At 40.5% G+C, this 23,024-nt stretch overlaps 1 protein-coding gene across 5 annotated transcripts in view; it reads left to right on the top strand.

Annotated features, from left to right (window-relative positions):
• The window catches only part of LOC126480847 (inositol polyphosphate-4-phosphatase type I A), a 250,991-nt gene that overhangs the window by 163,020 nt on the left and 64,947 nt on the right, over positions 1 to 23,024 (top strand). For all 5 annotated transcript variants that reach the window (XM_050104201.1, XM_050104200.1, XM_050104199.1 and 2 more), the window contains one exon: positions 15,973 to 16,133. In XM_050104201.1, the coding sequence (XP_049960158.1) occupies positions 15,973 to 16,133 (161 nt within the window). The remainder of the gene's footprint in view (positions 1 to 15,972; positions 16,134 to 23,024) is intronic.

Genomic DNA, 23,024 nt, shown 5'->3' with positions numbered 1-23,024 from the left:
TAAGGTTACACAAAAGCCATTACCTCCATAGGCAGAAACCGGAATACAAACAGTACATTCCACTGATGGTACACATTGTCAAGGTATAAATGGATACAAAAGCTTTTGTTAGATGTAAGTCAGGCATCCAACGGTATTTTTGGGAGGCACTAGCCAGCATCTGACATAGTGGCTAAAGGAATTTGACCGTATCGCGAATATAACAGATGAATGCCATGTATTTCCAGTGTCTACTTTTACTTGGATGGTACAGCCAAGTTGTGGGATGAAAAACAAATAAGGAAATAACCAACAGGTGGCACAAATTTCAGGTGGAAATTAAGAACACCTTTGGCAACAACTAGAGCATGCCCTCATAGCCAGATAACTGGAAAATGAAAACCAATGCATGGGGGAGATGACATATTTGTACATGCAGAGTGATTTGGAGCTGTGTTAAACACCACACAGTGAACCCAAATATGATGTAACGTGACACATCTAATGAAGGGTGTGCCAGAGGACTTATGTCAGGTGCTCATTTTGGAGGGTGTAACCCCATCAGAGGAGTTATCAGTTGGTGCCAACACACTGAAGCAGTACACCATGAAAACAGTAAGTCGAAACACTTCTGACAGACTGTTAAATGTTATAATGATGGCCATCAGGACCTTGCATCAGAAATATGGGAAGCAGTGAGAGAATAAGTATGAGGGTTTATGACATCTGTTGATGTTAAACTCGGACAGCCAGGGGTAGGAGCATTGAATGTTTAATCCAGTCAAGAGGAGGTAATATCACCAATTCAAGATGATGTTCACTAATCATTGGTGCCAGTCTGTACAAGGCATACCAACTAGAAGGAGTGAAGCAAATATAGGACAAGATACAATTTTCTTGATGACAGAGATACAGCCAGTTGCAGACCAACCATAAGACAACATACTTGTTTCCTGATGACATAGATACAACCACGTGCTTCATTAACAACACGAGAGTGGGGGGAGAACAGAACAAAAATAAAGAGAATGTTTAATGACACATAGGTATATTTCCCCTGTGGATATGCTGGACATGTTAAACTATTATGCCACAAGACACTGAAAGAGTGCCATGCATGCCAAAGCTTTGAAAATGACTACAGCTGGCCTGTTATGACGTTCGCCTACTTTATTTCTTCATTGATTGTCCTTGGTGTCGACGTACTATGTTGCTACACTGGCTGAAAAATGGTGTAATTTCGACACTGACTACTGTAAATAAAGTAGCTGACAGGTGCCCAGTTGCGTTTCACATTTCTTTACTTTCACTGTTTACAACCCCCCCCCCTCTCCCCCCAATAATACACAGTTATATATGGCCAGTGCTCTATTGTTTAACTTTCGATAAGCCTCATTAATAAGTTGCAGGCGAACATCCTCATACTGCTACAATAGTTTACTGTTGAACATCTACGAGCAGTAAAAGCCTAACCGCACAGTTCACTGTTCTTGTAGAATAATAAGGTACGTATGGAACAGATACTATCATTGTTTTAACACACAGCCTATTGGTGTAACACTTACTTCACAGTTAAGTGGATGCATTGTTGTTGATCTAACCAGTACGGGTTCTCCATCTGAAAATTGGCCATGGACCCACTGTCTCGGGACCAAAAATTAGTGCCTTATACATCCTCACAATAATAGGTACTGAAACTACACATTGTTTGATGTTTAATTTACAGAAATTGCAATTAAAACATAACTCATTCGATCAACCGTATACATCGAAAAATTGATTCTTTTTAACAGTTTCCTTTACTACAAGAGTTAGGCCGAATTATTTGTTTAAATCATGAAATTGACGTATATATATATATAATAGAGGGAAACATTCCACGTGGGAAAAATATATCTAAAAACACAGAACATGTGACTTACCGAACGAAAGTGCTGGCAGGTCGATAGACGCACAAACAAACACAAACACACACATGAAATTCAAGCTTTCGCAACAAACTGTTGCCTCATCAGGAAAGAGGGAAGGAGAGGGAAAGACAAAAGGATGTGGGTTTTAAGGGAGAGGGTAAGGAGTCATTCCAATCCCGGGAGCGGAAAGACTTACCTTAGGGGGAAAAAAGGGGTATACACTCGCACATATTCATCCGCACATACACAGACATCATCGTGTCTGTGTATGTGCGGATGAATATGTGTGTGTGTGCAAGTGTATACCCCTTTTTTCCCCCTAAGGTAAGTCTTTCCGCTCTCAGGATTGGAATGACTCCTTACCCTCTCCCTTAAAACCCACAGCCTTTCGTCTTTCCCTCTCCTTCCCTCTTTCCTGATGAGGCAACAGTTTGTTGCGAAAGCTTGAATTTCATGTGTATGTTTGTGTTTGTTTGTGTGTCTATCAACCTGCCAGCACTTTCATTCGGTAAGTCACATCATCTGTGTTTTTAAATTAACATATATAGTTACACAAACAATACTTTTGATGAAACTGTTAATTAATCTGGAGTTAATTAAGGGCTGGCTTTGCTAACATGTTTTCGAATAGAGCCAAATAAATCTTTTAAAATACTATTAGTTGTTCCTCCAAATGTTTATAATTATTATAGAATTTATATTTGTTTATATGTCAACATTAGAATTTAAGTTACGAAACAATTACTGATTTTGCCCTATAATAAAAGATACTAAATAGGAATAGTCGAAATAAATTAGAAAATCAATTACATACATAAAATTAAGCACAAAATTAGATCTGGTGTTATATTCTTTAAAACTTAGGGCCAACGTTTCTCTTTTATGAAAGTGCAGATTATGCTCACTTATGTTAATGGTGATTAATTCAAAAATGAAAAAAAAAAGAGTTTTAAAGAGGAAGATGGCAAAACAAGATGGGAAGTAAAAGTATCCCAGCTGCTTCGTCACACTGAGTGACAAAGCCCCCTGCAGTATCCTGGTTGAGGTCACTCTCCAATGTTCCACAGTCATTCCTTGTCATCATACAGAGGTACCATCTGCCCATTCAGCTGCAAAATCTCAATAAAACTAAGTTAAGTGACCATCAAAGGAGAGGCTTTGGCAGACAAAAATCCTCAATGGATGACAGTTGCCAATTTACTAGAAAAGCTGTCGACATCATCACCTACAAGCAACATCTCCAGGCATTAGTCAACGTTCAGTTATATCAGATGCTTATAACCGAGAACTAAAGAAGATTATGCTAAGAGATTTTAAGGCCAATGTGCTGAATGCTGCAAATGGAAAATATTTCGAGCCTACAGTATTTTCTTTTGCAAGAATAACTGCTGAAGCCATTCACATATGTTGTTTTACCAGAATGCAGTTATAGTGTTATTCTTGGATGGACATCATTACAGGTGGCACAAATGGATTGTAGGTACAGATTGTCAAAGCTACCACAACAGGATGGTGCAACAATTTTTCTGGGTAGTTGTATATTTGTTTACCAGCGAAGACACACTTGTGTGACAGGTTCTTTGAGGGGCATAAAATAGTGAAAGAGTATATATATGTGTGTGTGTGTGTGTGTGTGTGTGTGTGTGTGAGAGAGAGAGAGAGAGAGAGAGAGAGAGAGAGAGAGACCTGTAAACTTGTGCCTTTATTTCAAAAGTATTTCCCAGCATCATTGACGCATCTTGTCCCACTGTGAAACCACGTGGTGAATGACTACCTTGAAAACTCCCTGTTGCCGTATTGTGAACTCTTTCCATATGGCTTGATTTCCTTGTCCAAGGTGAACTGTTTACTTCTCAGATCCTTCTTTAGCTCACCAAAAATGGCGTAATCCAAGGGAGACAGCTCTGGACCGTATGAAGCATAATTGAGGATCTTCCATTTGAATGCGTGCTAGAACTTCTTGGCTGCTTTTACTGTATGAGGCTTTGCATTTTTGTGGATCAGAATGACCCCACGGGGGATGTCAGTACAAGGAATCCCTTTTCATCGAAGAAGAAGGTGAGCATAACCTTTCATGCACTTGTGTGAATGTCATGGATAATGTGACCCTCCATGCTTCCACTGGAGACTTTGTGTTGACTCAACTTTAAAGTGATGAATTATTGTCTCATCTTTTGCGATCTCTCATGCCAGGACCTCATTCCTTTCCTTGGCATGGCACTGGAGATGTGAAAAGATAGAGTCCCGTTACACAAGCTTCCGGTGCTGTTTGAAGACTACAAGAAACCTGCCGGGTGCACACTTTGTGTGGAATTTCAATCTTTCCTTTCTGCTTAATGATGGTGGGAATACTTCTGATGTATAATGCAACCTCTGTGGCAATGGTTGCTACTGAAACTTGCTGGTCTTGGATAATGAGGATATCCACCTGCTGGACAAGGGGCACTCCAGACCATGCATCATCAGTCAACAACATCTGCCTGTCCTATGAATCTCTTGTGCATGGCTTGACCCTTGCAACAGACATGAAGTGCTCTCTGTATGCTAGTGCCATCCTTCTATGTATTTCCATTCCTTGCACTCTTTTTTGCTGTCAAAAAATACACTACACCCCTTTGCTCTGCTTTAGAAATGTCTGTTTTACTATTTCCATCACAACCAAATATAGTAAACAGTCAACATGTGTACCCATTCACTCTTTTGTCATGTGGGTGTGTGCTCTTATGTCTCTAGCAGTGAGTTTAGGACCTCAGCACTCTTACAGGGACTGCACATCCTTCCCCAGACAACAACAGTATGACCTTTTCAGCGATTTTTGTTTTGCAACCCTCAACTCATGTCTTTTTGAAAAGCAGCTTACAATCAGTAGTCTGGAAACTCAGTTAAACAGTGAAGCTGTGGTCGAATGAAAAATAGTACTCAGTTTTACCAAAGAATCTATGTGTCGGCAATGATCATATGATCCATCAGAAATGGACAATCAGAGATTTAATTCACCAGTTGTCAACAGCAACTCATCTTAAGGAAATGTGCATATGGACAACCAGACCAGTCCAGGAAGGTCACCTCTGTGCCATCAATAGAGAACCAAGTTGCACTACCATTACTGATTACACAGCGGAGGAATCTACTATCCAGCCACCAGCAGGCCACAGATTCACCGAGGAACAATGTTGGCCTTTCTGTGTCGGTTTGTGGCCGAATTAATGCAGCTAAATGACAGATAATTCAGGAAGACCTGGAGAAGATTCTATGAGACATCATTAGACTGTCAGAGAAATGTTAGTCCTTGTGGAGAAGAAAGATGGCATCTGGTATTTCTTCATCAGTTATAGGCGGCTGAAAAAACTACCAAAAATGGATTTATACCCATTCCTGTGAATTGATGACACCTTGACGTGTCTCGAGTGAGTGAAAGTATTTTAGCACTATGGATATGGAGCAGGTTACTGGCAGATCAAGGTTGACAAACTGAATGGGAAAAGACTGCTTTCATAACACCTGATGGCTTCTATGAGTTTGGATGTACGCTACTCAATATATGCAGCACTAGTGTTGCCTGCGAAAACTTGGACAACAGCATAATTCCTCATGACACAGAACTATCATATTGCCCTCAGCACAATTTCTTCCAATTGTTTCACCCCACAAACTCAAACTTTGTTATCCAGTTCAACCATTTAATTCTTACATTCTTCCTTCTCTTGTGACGTTTCACATCTTCTTAGCACCACCCCAGCCCAAATGGACCCGTGCTTCATTTGTCTGCATTAGTTCGGAAAAGTATCCCTGTCCGTAGCTAAAACCGAGTCCTACATCTGTTCCTTAAATGCTGCCAAAGCCATGGAATCTCCCCCAGCAGCTGAACAACAAAAATTCCTTTTTCTGGATCCTATCTCTCATTTAGTAACAACCTTCACCTTTTCAGATTCCTCCAGTTCCTAACCCTGAAAACCTTGTGCTGCAGAAACCCATCTCCAAGGCACAGGCAGCCCAGAACCATCCCTGCTTCCTCCACAAGATATTGTTACTGTGTAGCCCAAACTATACACACCACGTCTCCAAAAATCAAACCTCTTTGTTCTCAAACACCTGGAAGAGAATTCCAGACATCACCTCCATAAATTATCCAACCTTTTGGTATGCTACTCCCACCTTGTAGCTCCGCTACCCATTAACAGCTATCGTACTCACGGTGAACCCCCTACCCCTATCCCCACCCCTCCACCCTCCCGTCAACCACTCATAGCACCCTGACCCTGTCTAACTGACCTTTTCAATTTGCCACATCTTCCAGAACACCATGAAATCCAGAACGCAAACAAAACCAGAAACACCATTGTTAAGCTTCCATAAAACACCTCAATCCCACAGAAGTTTCATTTCTATCCAAAGGTCTCACCTTCAGCTGTACACCTAAGTTTAACCGTTTTGGACTTATCAAAGACTTACTTTCCTGCTCCCAATCCCTACAGTGAAACACTTCTTCACTACCATTCCCTTAAACAATAGCCAGTCTAATCCCAACATTGCCGGCCGCAGTGGCCGTGCGGTTAAAGGCGCTACAGTCTGGAACCGCAAGACCGCTACGGTCGCAGGTTCGAATCCTGCCTCGGGCGTGGATGTTTGTGATGACCTTAGGTTAGTTAGGTTTAACTAGTTCTAAGTTCTAGGGGACTAATGACCTCAGCAGTTGAGTCCCATAGTGCTCAGAGCCATTTGAACCAATCCCAACATTGAATCTTGTCTCTCACAGCTCATATCGTCATCTAAACATAACGTGTTCTCCCCATCCTACCATGCCAACCCCTGGCCATGCTCCAGGAATTCCTTACCTCCAGCTTGGCCTCACCACCCATACCCAGGTCCCTTCCTAAGAAAAACTAACTTCTCAACACAATAAAGGACAGCCAATCATAACCTCAAGCCAGATCCTGATCTTATCATCACTGCCATGATGGGTCACAGTGACTACCTGATAGATCTGAAGTGAGGTGGCTGATCAATTGAGTAGAGAGTTATCATTAACAAAAAGTCAAGTAAGGATAATGCAGGAGTGAATGTGATAATGAATAAGAAAATAGTAAAGTCTAGCAAACTAGTTTGTCAACACATTATCACAATACCAAAAGCCACCATAGTAGAAGTAGTATATAAGCCTAGTAGTTCTGTAGATAAAACAATATTCAATTCATTAAGGGAGATGAAAATTTAATTGTTATGTGGCACTGGAATTCAATAATAGGAAAATTAAGAGACGGAAAATAGTAGGCAAACAAAGTAGTGGACCAGAAAAATAAAAGGGGAAGCTTCCTGGTAGAATTTTGCACAGAGTACAATTTAATCATATTATTGTGGCAAGAATGTAAATAATTTAGGAGTAATGGCAGCGATTCACTAAATAACAGAAACAGTGAGTCATCACACACACACACACACACACAAAGTGAAAGTGCTGGTGTGTGGGAAATGCCGGATTGCATTTCAACAAGTGCACTAGGGTGGCATGGGGGCTGTGCAGGTGGTTTGGGAAGAAGGGGGGGAGAGGCTGGTGGCAGAAAGAGGGGTTAAGGTGAATAGGTAGTGGCTCGGAGGGAGGCTGCAGGTTAGGAACATTGAAGGGAGAGGTTAGCAGGTGCACAGGCTAAGCATGATATACATGGGTACCAGAGCCGGTGAGTTGCGGCACACGATAAATATGATGTGAAAGTGTGAATTGGTAGGGGGTGACAGGACAAAGGAAGGAGAGACTATTGTGTTGAGCTTTATGGGAGTGAAGAATGTAGTAATATTTGAGAACATTTCTTGCAAAGAAACAGCAGTCTGGCTAAAAGTACTTTAAAAATTGATTACAGCAGTCTCGGCCACAAAAACATTTATTTCAGTGGTAACCAGTTTCGGTCAGTATTTGACCACTCTCAGATTCATACCATGATGGTAGGAGGTATTGGTGAATGGAGTGAGTGTAGTGACTCCATGAATGTCAACCGACATTAGGAGGGTTGGGGAAGGATCTTGGGTAAAATGTCCCTTGTTTCTGGGCATGATGATATATAATCAAAACTTTGGTGAAGGATATAGTTTTGTTCCACCAGTCCAGAATGATAGTGGGATGTGTTTGGGGGATTATTTGTGTGTTATGGCACAGACTAGTTTTGGGGAGGGGGGAGTGTGTTTCTGTGAAGACCTTAGTGAGACCTTCAGGATACTGAGCAAAGGAGTTCTTGTCACTGCAGATACACTGTCTCCAGGGTCTTTGCTCTGTGGGAGTGGTATTTTGGTGTGGAAGGGGTGACTGCTGTCAAAGTGCATGTACCGTCAGTGATTAGTTGATTTAACATGGAAAGAGGTGTGGATGGAGCCATCAGAAACGTTGAGATCAGCATAGAGGGTGGTGGCACATTGAATTGGAGAAGTGGATGGAAGAAAAGATGTTGAGGTCATGGAGGAATAAGAATGTAATGTCTTGGCCCTGAGTTGTTATCAGTGAACGGTTTTGAAAATCTAGGAATGTTTCGTTTAGATGGTCCATAAAAAGGTTGGCTTAGGAGGGTGTGATGCATGTTCCCATGGCTGTGCTGCAGATTTGTTTATATACCTTCTTCTTAAAGGAGAAGTAGTTGTGTGCAAGGATATAATTGGTAATGTGTATGAGGAATGAAGTAGTGGTTCTGGAATTGGAAGGACTTCGGGAGAGGTAGTGTTCCATAGCGGCAAGGCCATGGGCTTGAGAGGTGTTTGTGTATAGAGAAGTGGTATCTACAGTGATTAATTGTGAAGTAACTTGACAACTTTGACACCACCAACTGCAGATGGTATGGATTTCAGAAAGGTATGTCCACAATTAAAGCTATATTCTCATTTACAACTGATACACAATAGACTCCTTAGACAGAGAGATGGTGTCAGTTGGCATATTTTGTGATCTAGCATGGAGATTTCAACTGTGTGAAACAAAATACTGCTTGACAAAGTGTATCACTAAAGAATCACAGCAACAGTGGTAACCTGGCTAAAATCCTATTTGTAAAATCTAAATTATCCAGTTCCATGCTGATCATTGAATACCACAGAAGATCCCTATTATACAATGTAGTAATCAGACAAACAAAAGTGTGTAACAAAGTTCATAGGCTTTCAAATAAATAGTAGTTTTGCCTGGGAATGTGGCATCCTCTAGACTTTAAATAGGTTAAGATGCAAAGGAATCATAGACATTGGCTGTGAGTGGACATTGAATGAAATCAATGAGGAAAGTTGAAAGTTTGTGCCAGATCGGGATTCGAATCCAGGTGTCCTGCTTACTAGGCAGATGCTCTGACCACTAAGCCATCCAGACACAATGGTCACTGCAACTGCATGGACTACCCAAGCACACCTTCTGTCTGACCCAAATTCCCAATTTATCCACAGACTATTAATGTAGTGCCCCTGTTATCCTTAATACTTGTGGCATTTTGCCAATTCCGATAAGAGTTTGAGCCTTGTGCAACTGCACTCAAAAGAACATTGGCCAAAACACACACACACACACACACACACACACATATGCACGGGGGGGGGGGGGGGGGGGGGGGGTATAAGATGAACGCCCCCCCCCCTTTTTTAAGAGACTTCTTGAGAAAAATTTATTTTCAACATATTCTGATTAATCAAAATTATAAACTTCTGTTGATGTAAGGTTGGTTGGTTGGTTTGTGGGATTAAAGGAACCAGACTGCTACGGTCATCGGTCCCTATTGATGTAAGGCATGTGCCTAAAATGTTACCATTACGCCAATCCTTAACTTAGGCCCTTTATTGGTTGTCTATGTTTTGATAATACAAGGAAAAATAAAATAAACAAAATGAAAGTGTTTACATTAATTTTTATCTTCACTACCTCTGTTGTTTAGCTTGTGTTTGTGGTACCACTGGTTTTAATCATCATCGTCATAAATCCTAACAGAGCACCAGTGAAACATATTGTCACAAATATTTGGCTGTTTCTGCCGAATATATAGCGATATTTTGAACACACAGCAGATTTTGCTTCTGTACTGTCATGAGAATGTTGCAATGTCTTTTACTACAAAAACATATCATCTGCCCATCACTCTCTCATTGATTGTGTGATTCCAGCAGTTGACACACCCCGTATTGTTTGTGTTGTACCTCATGGTGAACATGACAACAATGCTGCATGAACCACCAAAGTGTCCCCAGTCTAGACTTTTATCATCTCTTGCAGAAATGTATACTATTGTTGAATATTTGTCCAATTTTAAAGTCAATTTGATTCCTAGTACAAAATGATTTGTACAAACTGTAGTTTGTACTGGTATATGTTTATAAAAAGCCAAAGTATGCAACATATATTACCATTGTTAGCAGCAAGCTGAAATTTACTGCCTGCTCACCACTCCCCTACCCACACTTTTTATAGTTCTCAGCTAAGCTTGTACCGCTATTCCCCTTCCAAGCCTTCTTTAGTGCTGTGCTTGTCACAAGTGAATCAGGGACAGCTATATCTTCTAGGGTGCAGGTCATGTGTAAGAAGAGCAGCTAATATATAAATAAAAGATCACAATCCAGTCCAATTCTTGAACTTCCGCTCATGCCGTGATCTAGCGTTGTTTGTTGGTACTACCTCCACGATGGGTCTTTCTGCTGTAATTCTTTCTTTCAATAACGATTGCAGTCAGTTTAATGTGATCTGTTTCATTTGTTATGCATTTAAATTTGGATGAATTTCCTTCCTCATTTCATCTGAATGTCACCTCCTTCTTCTAAAGCTGACTGAAAGCTGGCAGCATTTTCCCCTGGTCTCTAATACATAAACAGCTACCAAACTTACATTTTCAACACACTTCGTAAATTATTAGTTTATCATAATCAAATAAAATACTGGCTTGGGTTCACAATAATGTGATGGTTTTAGAAGGACAAGATTTTCGCCTTTGAATGTGTACAATATCCATATATTAATATTTTTATACAATATCCATAATGTATGTATATGGTATCCATACATGTATGAGAACTTCTATTGCAAACCTACTCAAAGACAACAAAAGGTTGTGAGTTGATTGAATTTAATGCTATTTTCTCCTGTGTTTCACAAAATTGTCAATTTTTTATGAAGAGTATGAGATTGCTGTAGTGCCTAGTTCATAGTTTCTCATGTATCCATCTATTGCACTAGCATCGCAATTCAATTGTCATGTGATTGTTTGTGGAAGATCGATATCACTGTCTAAAATGTAAGACCGTGATCAATACTGTATAGAGAGATTATGCGTATCAGCAAATCTCGACTCTGGTTGAAATAAAGTAGAGGGTGAGCACAAAGTCTTGCCCTGATTATAAAAATTTGTAACAGAGTAACCGTTTGACATAATAAGTTACATGTGATGCCGTTACGTAGGTTAGTGTTACTAGTTGTTGTGACCAATAGATGGCGCTAGTGCTCCACAACATCAATGCGCTCTGTTAGGTCACGTTAGTTGCTGCCGAAATGGTGTCGAAGCAGGAGAATGCGCAATGTGTGCTTTGCTTTCACGAAACGAAACCGCCCATCAGTGTTCAGTGTAAATTTTGGGCCTCTTATGGACGCAGCCCTCCTGACGTTAAATCAATAAAAGCAATTGTATGCAAAGTTTAACAAAACAGGCAGCGTTGAAGATTGTCCTCAAAGTGGCAGGCCTCGTGTGAGTGATGCAACTGTTGATCATGTTCAGCAATTGTTTCAATGGAGTCCGTCTAAATTAACTTGTCAAGCATAACATGAACTTCAAATACTGCAAGCGAGTGTGGTGAAGATTCTCCATGAAAGGCTTAGGTTGCATGCTTACAAAGTGCAAATCATGCAGGTCTTGCAACCGAATGATTTGCTGACACGTGCTGAATTTGCAACTGAGATTCCCAACAGGATTGATGGCACTAATGAGTACTTAAATTGCATATACTTTACTGATGAATCCACCTTTCATGTCAGTGGAATGGTAAATAGACATAATGTCCATATATGAGGTTCAGAGTCTCCACATGATACTGTACAGTTACAGGGAGACAGCGAAAAAGTGAATGTTTGGTGCGGCCTCATGCATAACACGGTTTTTGGATCGTTTTTCTTCACGGAAAAAATCCATTTCCGCTAACATTTACTTAGACGTTTTGCAGTAGTTCATTGTCCCACAGTTAGAAGAATATCAGCCGTGGATAATTTTCCAGCATGATGGAGCGCCCCCCCTCCCCTCTGGGCTTTGAGAGTGCATGATTTCCTGGATGAAACATTTCCGAATCGGTGGATTGGAATGAATGGTCCAACACCCAAAACCCTGGACACCATTCTTTCCAGACATTACATCCCATGACCCCTTTTTCTGGGGCTATATCAAGGACAGAGTGTTCGTCACACCAGTTGCTGACGTCGACGAACTGAAGGCTAGGATACAAGCTGCTGTGAGTACTGTGACAGAACACATGTTACAAAACACCTGGCGGGAAATGGAATACCGCCTCAACATTCTCCGAGCTACCAAGGGAGCACATGTTGAGGTTTACTAACGTAAGTGGTTATAAAAAAAAACTAGTAACACTAACTTATGTAACTGCATCAAACGTAAATTATTATGTGAAACAGTTAGTCTGTAATAAATTGTTATAATCAGGCAAGACTTTGTGCTCTCCCTGTATTGTTTAAACTCAATAGCCAAAGTTTCATCTGTAAATGTAAGAGAACCCCCAATTAATTTATTAAATACTGTAAAAATGTTTACTTCAGCAGCAGTAGTTTAATCTGTGAATATAAGACAATCCAATATTTTCCGATTGCCAAATTTGCGAAAAACCTCATCTTACAGTCGAGTAAATATGTTACGCCCAAAAGAACAGACACTGCATATATACACTGAACAACCAGAACCTTATATGACCACCAATCTAATAGCCAGTATGTCCACCTTTGGCATGGATAACAGTGGTGATGTCATTGCAATTAAGCAACAAAGCCTTTGTAGGTCACTGGAGGGAGTGGGAACCACATCTGCACACTCAAATCACCTAGTTATGGAGGGAGAGTGATAAACTCTGGTGCAACACTCAATCACATCCCAGATGTGTTCGATCAGGTTCAGATCTGGCAAGTTGTAGGGGGGCAGCACATTAATTGGAACTCGCCACTGTGTTCCTTGAACTACTCCATCACACTCCTGGCCTTGTGATATGGTGCATTATCTCGCTGAAAAATACCACTGCCATCAAGAAATATGATAGTCATGAAGGCATGTACATGGTCTGCAACCAATTTACAGTACTACTTTGCCATCATATTGCCTTGCACGAGCTCCACTGGACCAGGAATGCCCACATGAATGTTCCCTGAAGTGTAATGGAGCCGCCGCCAGCTTCCCTCCATCCCGCAGTACAGGTGTCAAGGAGCTGTTCTCCTGTAAAGACAATGGATTCGTGCCCTCCCATCGGTATGCCGAAGAAGGTATTGAGTTTCATCGGACTGTGCAATAATCTGCCACTGTGCCAACATCCATTGCTGCTGGTGACGTTCCCATTTCAGTCGTAATCACCAATGTCGTGATGTTAACATTGGCACATGCATGGGTTGTCGTTTGCAGAAGCCTATTGTTAGTGTTCAGTACGCTGTGTGTTCAAGCACACGTGTCTTCCCCCCAGCATTAAAGTCAGATTTTAGTTCTGCCACAGTTTGCTGCCTATCCTGTTCGACATGGCTGCTCAACCTATAACATCCGACATCTGTAATAAGGGGTGGCCACCCAACTCCATGATGTCTGGACGTGGTTTCACCTTGGTTTCCCCATGTGGTGACGATGCTCACCAGAGCACTCCTTAAACACATGACAGGTCTTGCAGTTTCCAAAAGGCTCGTGGTGAGCCTTCGAGCCATTACAATCTCTTCTCAGTCCAAGTCAGATATTTAATGCACTTTCCCCATTCTACACAAAGACAGCACACTCAGTGATACTACATGCACCATACATTTGTCTAACTGGCAGTCATTCCTTGCCAGGTGATGCTGCTGTCAACTGGATTGGTTTATATAGATAGTAGTTCGGTGGGCATAATGTCCCGGCTGATTAGTGTATATAATTAAGGTGAGACAGCCAATAATCTTTTCAGTGTAGGTGCAGACTAGGCTTGAACTCTTACAGGAATCGGTGGTATGCTGCGATTAATGAGTGTAATCGGCAAGAGCCACTACATTAGTAGTATGTGGATAAGTTGAGAATGAGGGTTGGATGGGTGGCATATAGGTTAGTCAGTGCAGTTGCAATGACCACTGTGTCCAGATGACTTAGTGGTCAGAGCATCTGCCTAATAAGCAGGAGACCCAGGTTCAAATCCCAGTCCAGCACAAATTTTCAACTTTCCCCATTGATTTCAATTGATGCCCCACTTGCAGCCAGCCAACGTTTGCAACTCCTTTGTGTCTCAATTCATAATGAGTTTGAACGTGATATTATAGTTGGCACACGAGTGATGGGACACAGCATCTCTGAGGTAGCAATGAAGTGGGAATTTTCCCATATGATGATTTCACGAGTGTACCGTGAATATCAGGAATCCGGTAAAACATCAAACCTCCAACATCACTGCGGCCAGAAAAAGATCCTGCAAGAACAGGACAACAAACACTGAAGAGAATCGTTCAGCGTGACAGAAGTGCAACCCTTCCGCACATTGACGCAGATTTCAATGCTGGGTCGTCAACAAGTGTCAGTGTGCAAACCAATCAATGAAACATCATCAGTATGAGCTTTCGGAGCCGAAGGCCCACTCATGTATCCTTGATGGCTGCATGTCACAAAGCCTTACACCTAGTCTGGGCCCGTCGACACTGACATTGGACTGTTGATGACTGGAAACTTGTTGCCTGGTTGAACAAGTCTCATTTCAAATTATATCAAGTAGATGGACGTGTGCAGATATGGAGACAACTTCATGAATGCATGTCAGCAGGGGACTGTTCAAGCTGGTGGAGGCTCTGTAATGGCATGGTCTGTGTGCAGTTGGAGTGGTGTGCGACCCCTGACACATCTAGATACGACTCTGACAGGTGACACATATGTAAGCATCCTGTCTGATCACCTGCATCCACTCATGTCTGTTGTGCATTCCGACAGACTTGGGCAATTCCAGCAGGACAGTGCGACACCTCACACATCCAGAATTGCTACAGAGAGGTTCCAGAAATACTCTTCTGAGTTTGAATACTTCCACTGGCCACCAAACTACCCAGACATGAACGTTATTGAGCATATCTGGGATGCCTTGTAATGTGCTGTTCACAAGAGATCTCCACCCCCTCATGCACGTAAGGATTTATGGACAGTCCTGCAGGATTCATGGTGTCAGTTCCCTCCAGCACTACTTCAGACATTCGTCAAATCCATGCCACATCATGTTGCAGCACTTCTGCGTGCTCATAGGGGCCATATAGGATATTAGTCAGATGTACCAGTTTCTTTGGGTCTTCAGTGTGTGTGTGTGTGTGTGTGTGTGTGTGTGTGTAGATGTTATCCTGAGCCTCATTTACTGTTACAGTTAGCAGATCTCAAATATTGGAGACATAAGTGCTTGCTTTGAGTATTTCCAGCTGCCGTGTTTCATGAGATTTTACTATGGGGTTATTGGCGTTTGCCACGAGGTTCGTGGCTCTGGACTATGAAGTTAACGAAGTGTGCCATGATTATAAAACAAGAAGTTCAGCGGATCTGGATTGCAATGAGCGGATCTGAATTGCAATGCACATGCACATGCACTCTCATCAACAGAATATGTATCTAAATGAAATAAAATAATAACAAGAAATAAGTATCTGCAATTCAGTGGTTGAGTTGTTTTTGGGAACAGGTTGCATTTAAAACCGTAAATACTCAGTATGTTTTTGGTGAACTGTATGCTTTGAGAAATTTAGAAGATAGATGTTAATTTACTTTTTTTTTCTTTTTTTCTCAGATTCAGTTTGTTGAGAAGAACTGATGATAAAATTGAAATAAATGGTTCCCTGTAATACCTGTGCTGATTTACTCTTAGTAAATTAGAAATAACATTTTTATTTTTGCAGAGCGCTTTGGATCCAGGAAGAAAAAGAACTGCTCCAGGAGGTAGCGGGCATGGGAGAGTTACGTGAACCTTGGCACTCAAGACAAGTTGAACTGCTTGACAGGCATCTACAGCTGTTGCACCTTTACTCTCAAGCGAAGGAGAATCTGGCAGTCCATCGTGGTATTTATCTTTTTTTTTTCCGTGTGTTTGTTTTCATGATCAATGTAAATAGTACCTAGATTCTGACAGTTATTAAAGACCATTCTGTAATTGATTGTGCATTAACCGAGTGTGACAGGAAACTCTTGTTTTATTGTGTGTATATGGAACTACCTTTTATGCAGCTACTGTTAGTTCATTTATGTTTAGCTATGTTCTATAACTTTGCAAAAGGTATAAACAATACACCATAATCATCCTGATACAAGCCATAATTCCACTTTTTATCTGAGCTGCCTTAACACTGTGGTATCATATTTTGTTTTCCCTTTGTATTGTAATATAGCTGACATTGTTTTGAGTCTTGAGTAAGTTTGTGATCATTGTAATGTCATGTTGTTCTACTCTTATATAATATTTTGTAGACTTTCTATGAGAGCTAATTGTCAGTATACGCTTTGGCACGAATCTACCAGTTAGTTATGTGCAGTGTCATGATATCATTCAGTCTTCATGAAGAAAATTTGTCTGCTAAATACAATAGTGAAAGAAACTGTACACTTACTGTTAAAATCAGGTGATATTAATGAGGATAGCTTTTTCTAACAAGAAACTACTAACATGAAAGTGAGTGTTGTGCTTAAAGCACAGTGCCATTGAAAGAAGTGCAGTTTATCTATATAAATGAAAAATTATTGATAGAACTGCTGTTGATAAATCTCTTGTAAACCATTCAAATACAAAGAAGATGCTTCAGTGGTCCAAGAAGCACAGAACATGGATTACTGGCTAACAAGTAATGTGGTCTTACTGAGTCCATTGCTGCTTCACATACTAAAGTATGGAGAATGTCTAGGGGAGCATACAGATGAGACTGTTTTCTTCCAACTATAGAGCAAGAATGTTCTATATTGGTTTTAGGTGGTCATACCATGAGTTTCAGTGAATCCTATGTAACACTGTAAGCAAAAGTAACTGGTAAAGTTTATTACGCTATACAGGATGGCTACTGGGCACTGTGCACTGTTTTCTTTTAACCAACTGTCCAGAGTCTTTTGCACCATCCTGTGGAATGGACTGTTGCTCAGACGCACAGGCATTTATTTCAGCTTGTAATTGTGTCTTCAAACATAATTCCCCTTGTCAAAATACTGTAAATGTCCAAGATTGGTTTGATGAGCATTATGCTGATCTACATCTACATCTATATCTACATCCACATCCATACTCCGCAAGCCACCTGACGGTGTGTGGCGGAGGTTACCTTGAGTACCTCTATCGGTTTTCCTTTCTATTCCAGTCTCGTATTGTTCGTGGAAAGAAAGTTAGTCGGTATGCCTCTGTGTGGGCTCTAATCTCTCTGATTTTATCCTCATGGTCTCTTCGCGAGATATACGTAGGAGGGAGCAATATACTGCTTGACTCCTCGGTGAAGGTATGTTCTGGAAACTTCAACAAAAGCCCGTACCAAGCTACTGAGCGTCTCTCTTGCAGAGTCTTCCACTGTAGTTTATGTGTCATCTCTGTAATGCTTTCGCGATTTCTAAATGATCCTGTAATGAAGTGCGCTGATCTCCATTGGATCTTCTCTAACTCTTCTATCAACCCTATCTGGTACAGATACCACACCAGTGAGCAGTATTCAAGCAGTGGGCGAACAAGTGTACTGTAACCTACTTCCTTTGTTTTCGGACTACATTTCCTTAGGATTCTTCCAATGAATCTCAGTCTGGCATCTGCTTTACCGATGATTAATTTTATATGGTCATTCCATTTTAAATCACTCCTAATGCCTACTCCCAGATAATTTATGGAATTAACTGCTTCCAGTTGCTGACCCGCTATATTGTAGCTAAATGATAAATGATCTTTATTTCTGTGTATTTGCAGCACATTACACTTGTCTACATTGAGATTCAATTGCCATTCCCTGCACCATGCGTCAATTCGTTGCAGATCCTCCTGCATTTCAGTACAATTTTCCATTGTTACAACCTCTCGATATACTACAGCATCATCCGCAAAAAGCCTCAGTGAACTTCCAATGTTATCCACAAGGTCATTTATATGTATTGTGAGTAGCATCGGTCCTACAATACTCCCCTGCGGCACATCTGAAATCACTCTTAGTTCGGAAGACTTCTCTCCATTGAGAATGACATGCTGCGTTCTGATCTAATAGGTTTTGCCTGACCTTATTCCCTGACCTCCACAATCACTCGATGAGAATCCTGCAAAATATGTTATTACATTTCAACAGTTCCTTGTGCGGAATGGTATAATATCTCATTAACCAACATTCAGGATATATGTGTTTTGGTCCTTAGAAAAATTCAGGTTCTATTCGATGCCAAAGAGTGCCTACACCATAAGTGAGGGTTCATGTTATACTGTCCTGTTTTTTTACATTATTTTGTACAACATTATCAGGGTAGACATCTTAGTAAACATTGTGTTCCTTGATTTTATTGAATAGACCAATAGATGAAAAATACTAAAAAGGCGAACTACCCACAGACTTCCATCTTAGAAAATCTATTATCTATTTGAGGAAGTTTGTCATCTATTTGAGCAATAATTGAATGTTTCCTTCCTTTTGAGAAAATCTACAATTTGTTGGTGTGAAGCCTTGCAAAATTGATTCAGATGCTTCACTTCCTTGTGTGAGAACCATGTGACAATCTCCTAATGGATATTAATTTGCAAAGTCACAAAAAATTGGTATAGTAAACTAACTTAACTATAAGTGTTCACTTTTGTTTTGTTTTGCATCTTTTGTTAATCAGCTGTATTCCCTCAACTAGTTTTCTTCCCAAGTTGAACAGTTGCTGGCAAGTTGACTTCCTATCTAAATATTCACTTAACTATTTCACTTGATCCAGCGACAAAATTGATTGAAATTGAAAAAATGAATTCACAGTATATTTTGTTCTAATAGATCAGAACCCACCGGATTTTAATGTGATAGACTGTTTTTGGCAAAAACAACTGTAATAAAAAAAGTGACAGAGAAACAAGTTGCTTGCACTAGAGATGAACTTTAGGAGAAAAATTTGTGACATCTCCAAGCTGGACCAAGTACCAAACATCAACATAAGAGTCGCCATGGGTGTCGGCAAATCAATGATGGACACTATAGAGGTGAAACTGGTGTGTAAAGGTTGTCTGGGTAGAGTGGCTTGCACCTGTCATATTAGGTTTAGATGCCCCGAGGTGGATGGAGGAACTATGACGTTGTTGTTGTTATCTTCAGTCCTGAGACTGGTTTGTTGCAGCTCTTCATCCTACTCTATCCTGTGCAAGCTTCTTCATCTCCCAGTACTTGCTGCAACCTACATCCTTCTGAATCTGCTTAGTGTATTCATCTCTACGATTTTTACCCTCCACGCTGCCCTCCAATGCTAAATTTGTGATCCCTTGATGCCTCAGAACATGCCTACCAACCGGTCCCTTCTTCTTGTCAGGTTGTGCCACAAACTCCTCTTCTCCCCAATTCTATTCAATATCTCCTCATTAGTTATGTGATCTACCCATCTAATCTTCACAGAGTGCATACGACCCGGGACAACCGGGAGATCCGGGAAAAACCCGGGAATTTTTTCATCTGGGAGAAAACCGGGAAAAACCCAGGATATTTTTATAATTCTGGGAATTTTTCATTGTTTTCGTTTTCAGTTAAATTTTTGTAATTTTGACTGGATATTACTGCATCCCGCTACTGCAGAATAATACTTTAATGAGAGAAAAAAACGAAAATAACTTAAATTGCAAAGGAAACGCGCCATATACAACAACGACACACATTGCTCATGCAAGCGTCTGCCAGTTGAAAATGTGTCAAAGCCTTTAGGAAGACTATTCAGTGCTTCATAACAACAAATTGCCTCCAATGAGCGTGAAGCTGCAACTGTTTACATTCGATTTGTTTTAGCAGTTACGCGCAGGCTCATGTACATTTACAGTTGAGTCACGTTTGAGTAGTAGATTCTCCCGCTTCTGGCAACAGGAATGTGGCTGTTGGCTGTACAAGCAGTCGCAGCAAGCAGCTAGATGCTACCGGGAATTCGTATTCTTGAGGAAAAAAACTTGTTTCACAAAGCACCTAGCATCCAGCGCACGTTTGCCTATCGATTATTCATATGATTTTGAAATGCTTCCCTGTTGGTTTTTGAACATATTTTGATTTCAGCATGAATCAGGAGAGGCACCACGGGATATTTCAATTTCCACTCTCCTGAATATAGTTTGGACGTGGGGTAGAAAAACGCTTTATGAAGAGGCGTGGTGCTACACTTTGGCATACTTAAGACCAAATAATATGTCTTACATTTCCTCAAATATATATGTTTTATGTTTCAGACTTTTCAGAAAGATGTGCGCTACAAGATAAACATATTTTGAAAATTCGATGTTTTTTGGTATTGACCCGGTTCGCAAATGTCGTAGATCTGGGGCTGATGCGCAGAGCAGTCTGAGTTATAGTGGGTAGTCTCCACGTGACCCATGTTTACATTTAGTGATTTTGCTGTTTCTCCTTCGTTTACTCTCACGTCAAATGAAAACAAAACGGATATATGTGGCAGGGAGCTATCAAGTGAATTAAAACACATTCACATAATTACAGAAGGCTGAAATATATCATAAGTTTCAGATCTTATTTTATTTCCACCTTTCTGACAGTCAAGCATTAATAGCCTTGCGGAACAATGAAGCTATTTTTGTTTGTTTGCTAACGAAATTTGACTTTCGTTAACCTTTTCCATAGAGGCAGTCAATGTATTTGAAACGAAATGTTTAATTCCACAGTACTGGTTTGTTTCAACTGTTCGCTGCATTTCAAGTGCATGTTTTCATCTTCTAGCACTTATGGCATTATGCCATAATAAAGAACCAAACATGATATAATACAGTACTGGTGCTCCAAGAAAATTTGCATCCCAATAACCACACTGAAAAGCTTAATATCAGGTTGAGGTCTACTTAATTGGGAATCTGGACATACGAATGTGCCCTTTAAGTATGCACTTTAAATGTGAACATTTTAATATGGTTCACGAAGTTCCGATGCTTTTTCAGTATCCTCTGATGTGTTGTTTCTTTTATGACATAATGTATGATCTTTCAATGTCTTACACGTATGTACATACGGGCTTCCTACATCATGGTAGCTGCGCAAGCCCGCAGTGTCGCCTGTTACCTGCGCTCTCTGGCAACTGCTGAAACGAACCTATTTCTAACATTTTGCGGGAAAATATCGCAAATAGTGGTTTGAAAAGCGTTACTTTCAAACTAAATATCCTTTTACGAAAGTTATGTACAAGAATCTACCATGAATTTATTAAATCACAGAGCGCTTGACTCTCAATTAAAAATCAACTCTTTGATGACGAGCCATTTAGAAGAATTTCGAACCCTGAAGATAAGACATTTATGTCATCATTAAAAATTTTACTGGCACATTTATGTGATATAACTTAAAGTGTAACACGCGCAAAAAAAGATCAACATATATGTGAAAGCTTTGCTTTTCTTGTAGCAACACTATGTATATTAATTTAAACTATTAACTTTCCCTGTTTGTGTGTTCATGCTACTTAACAGTGATGTTGCCGTTGGCTGACTACATCACATGCCCTATGCTCTGAATATCCGCTGTCATTGACTGGCGAGGTCATGTGACATGAGCTACGAACGGCTTACAAAAGCGCATCGAAATCCCAGTTTCAATGATTCAGAAAGTAACATGCGGTGTTTGGTGGAATTCCAGTGTATGCTTTCGTAATACGAAAATACGCAGCGTACTTGTTGCTGCACATCAAAGATATTTCCAAATCGTGCCTTTTACCCTGAGTTTCGTTTTCTAAAGTAAATTGTACGCCCGTGTATAAAACCCCATTCAAAGGATTGATAAAGGAAAATATACTGTCACCCAGGAGAAAGTGTATTTTTAACCGGGAAATCCGGGAATTTTTTTTCCTTGTCCACGTATACACCCTGCTTCAGCATTCTTCTGTAGAACCACATTTAGAAAGCTTCTACTCTCTTCTTGTCCAAACTATTTAACGTCCAACTTTCACTTCCATACATGGCTACACTCCATACAAATACTTTCAGAAACGATTTCCTGACACTTAAATCTGTACTCGATGTTAACAAATATCTCTTCTTCAGAAACGCTTTCCTTGCCATTGCCAGTCTACATTTTATATCCTCTCTACTTCGACCATCATCAGTTATTTTGCTCCCCAAATAGCAAAACTACTTTAAGTGTCTCATTTCCTAATCTAATTCCCTCAGCATCACCTGACTTAATTTGACTACATTCCATTATCCTCGTTTTGCTTTTGTTGAGTTTCATCTTACATCCTCCTTTCAAGACACTGTCCATTCCGTTCAACTGCTCTTCCAAGTCCTTTGCTGTCACTGACAGAATTACAATGTCATCGGCGAACCTCAACGTTTTTATTTCTTCTCCATGGATTTTAATACCTACTCCAAATTTTTCTTTTGTTTCCTTTATTGCTTGCTCAATATACAGATTGAATAACATCGGGGAAAGGCTACAAACCTGTCTCACTCCCTTCCCAACTGCTGCTTCCCTTTCATGGCCCTCGACTCTTATAACTGCAGTTTGGTTTCTGTACAAATTGTAAATAGCCTTTCGCTCCCTGTATTTTACCCCTGCCACCTTCAGAATTTGAAAAAGAGTATTCCAGTCAACATTGCCAAAAGTTTTCTCTAAGTCTACAAATGCTAGAAATGTAGGTTTGCCTTTCCTTAATCTATTTTCTAAGATAAGTCGTAGGGTCAGTATTGCCTCATGTGTTCCAATATTTCTGCGGAATCCAAACTGATCTTTGCCGACATCGGCTTCTACCAGTTTGTCCATTCATCTGTAAAGAAATCGCGTTA

This window comes from Schistocerca serialis, chromosome 5 (assembly GCF_023864345.2).
Source record: "Schistocerca serialis cubense isolate TAMUIC-IGC-003099 chromosome 5, iqSchSeri2.2, whole genome shotgun sequence".
In the NCBI taxonomy this organism is placed as follows: domain Eukaryota; kingdom Metazoa; phylum Arthropoda; class Insecta; order Orthoptera; family Acrididae; genus Schistocerca; species Schistocerca serialis.
This window is presented reverse-complemented; position numbering and strand designations above follow the sequence as displayed.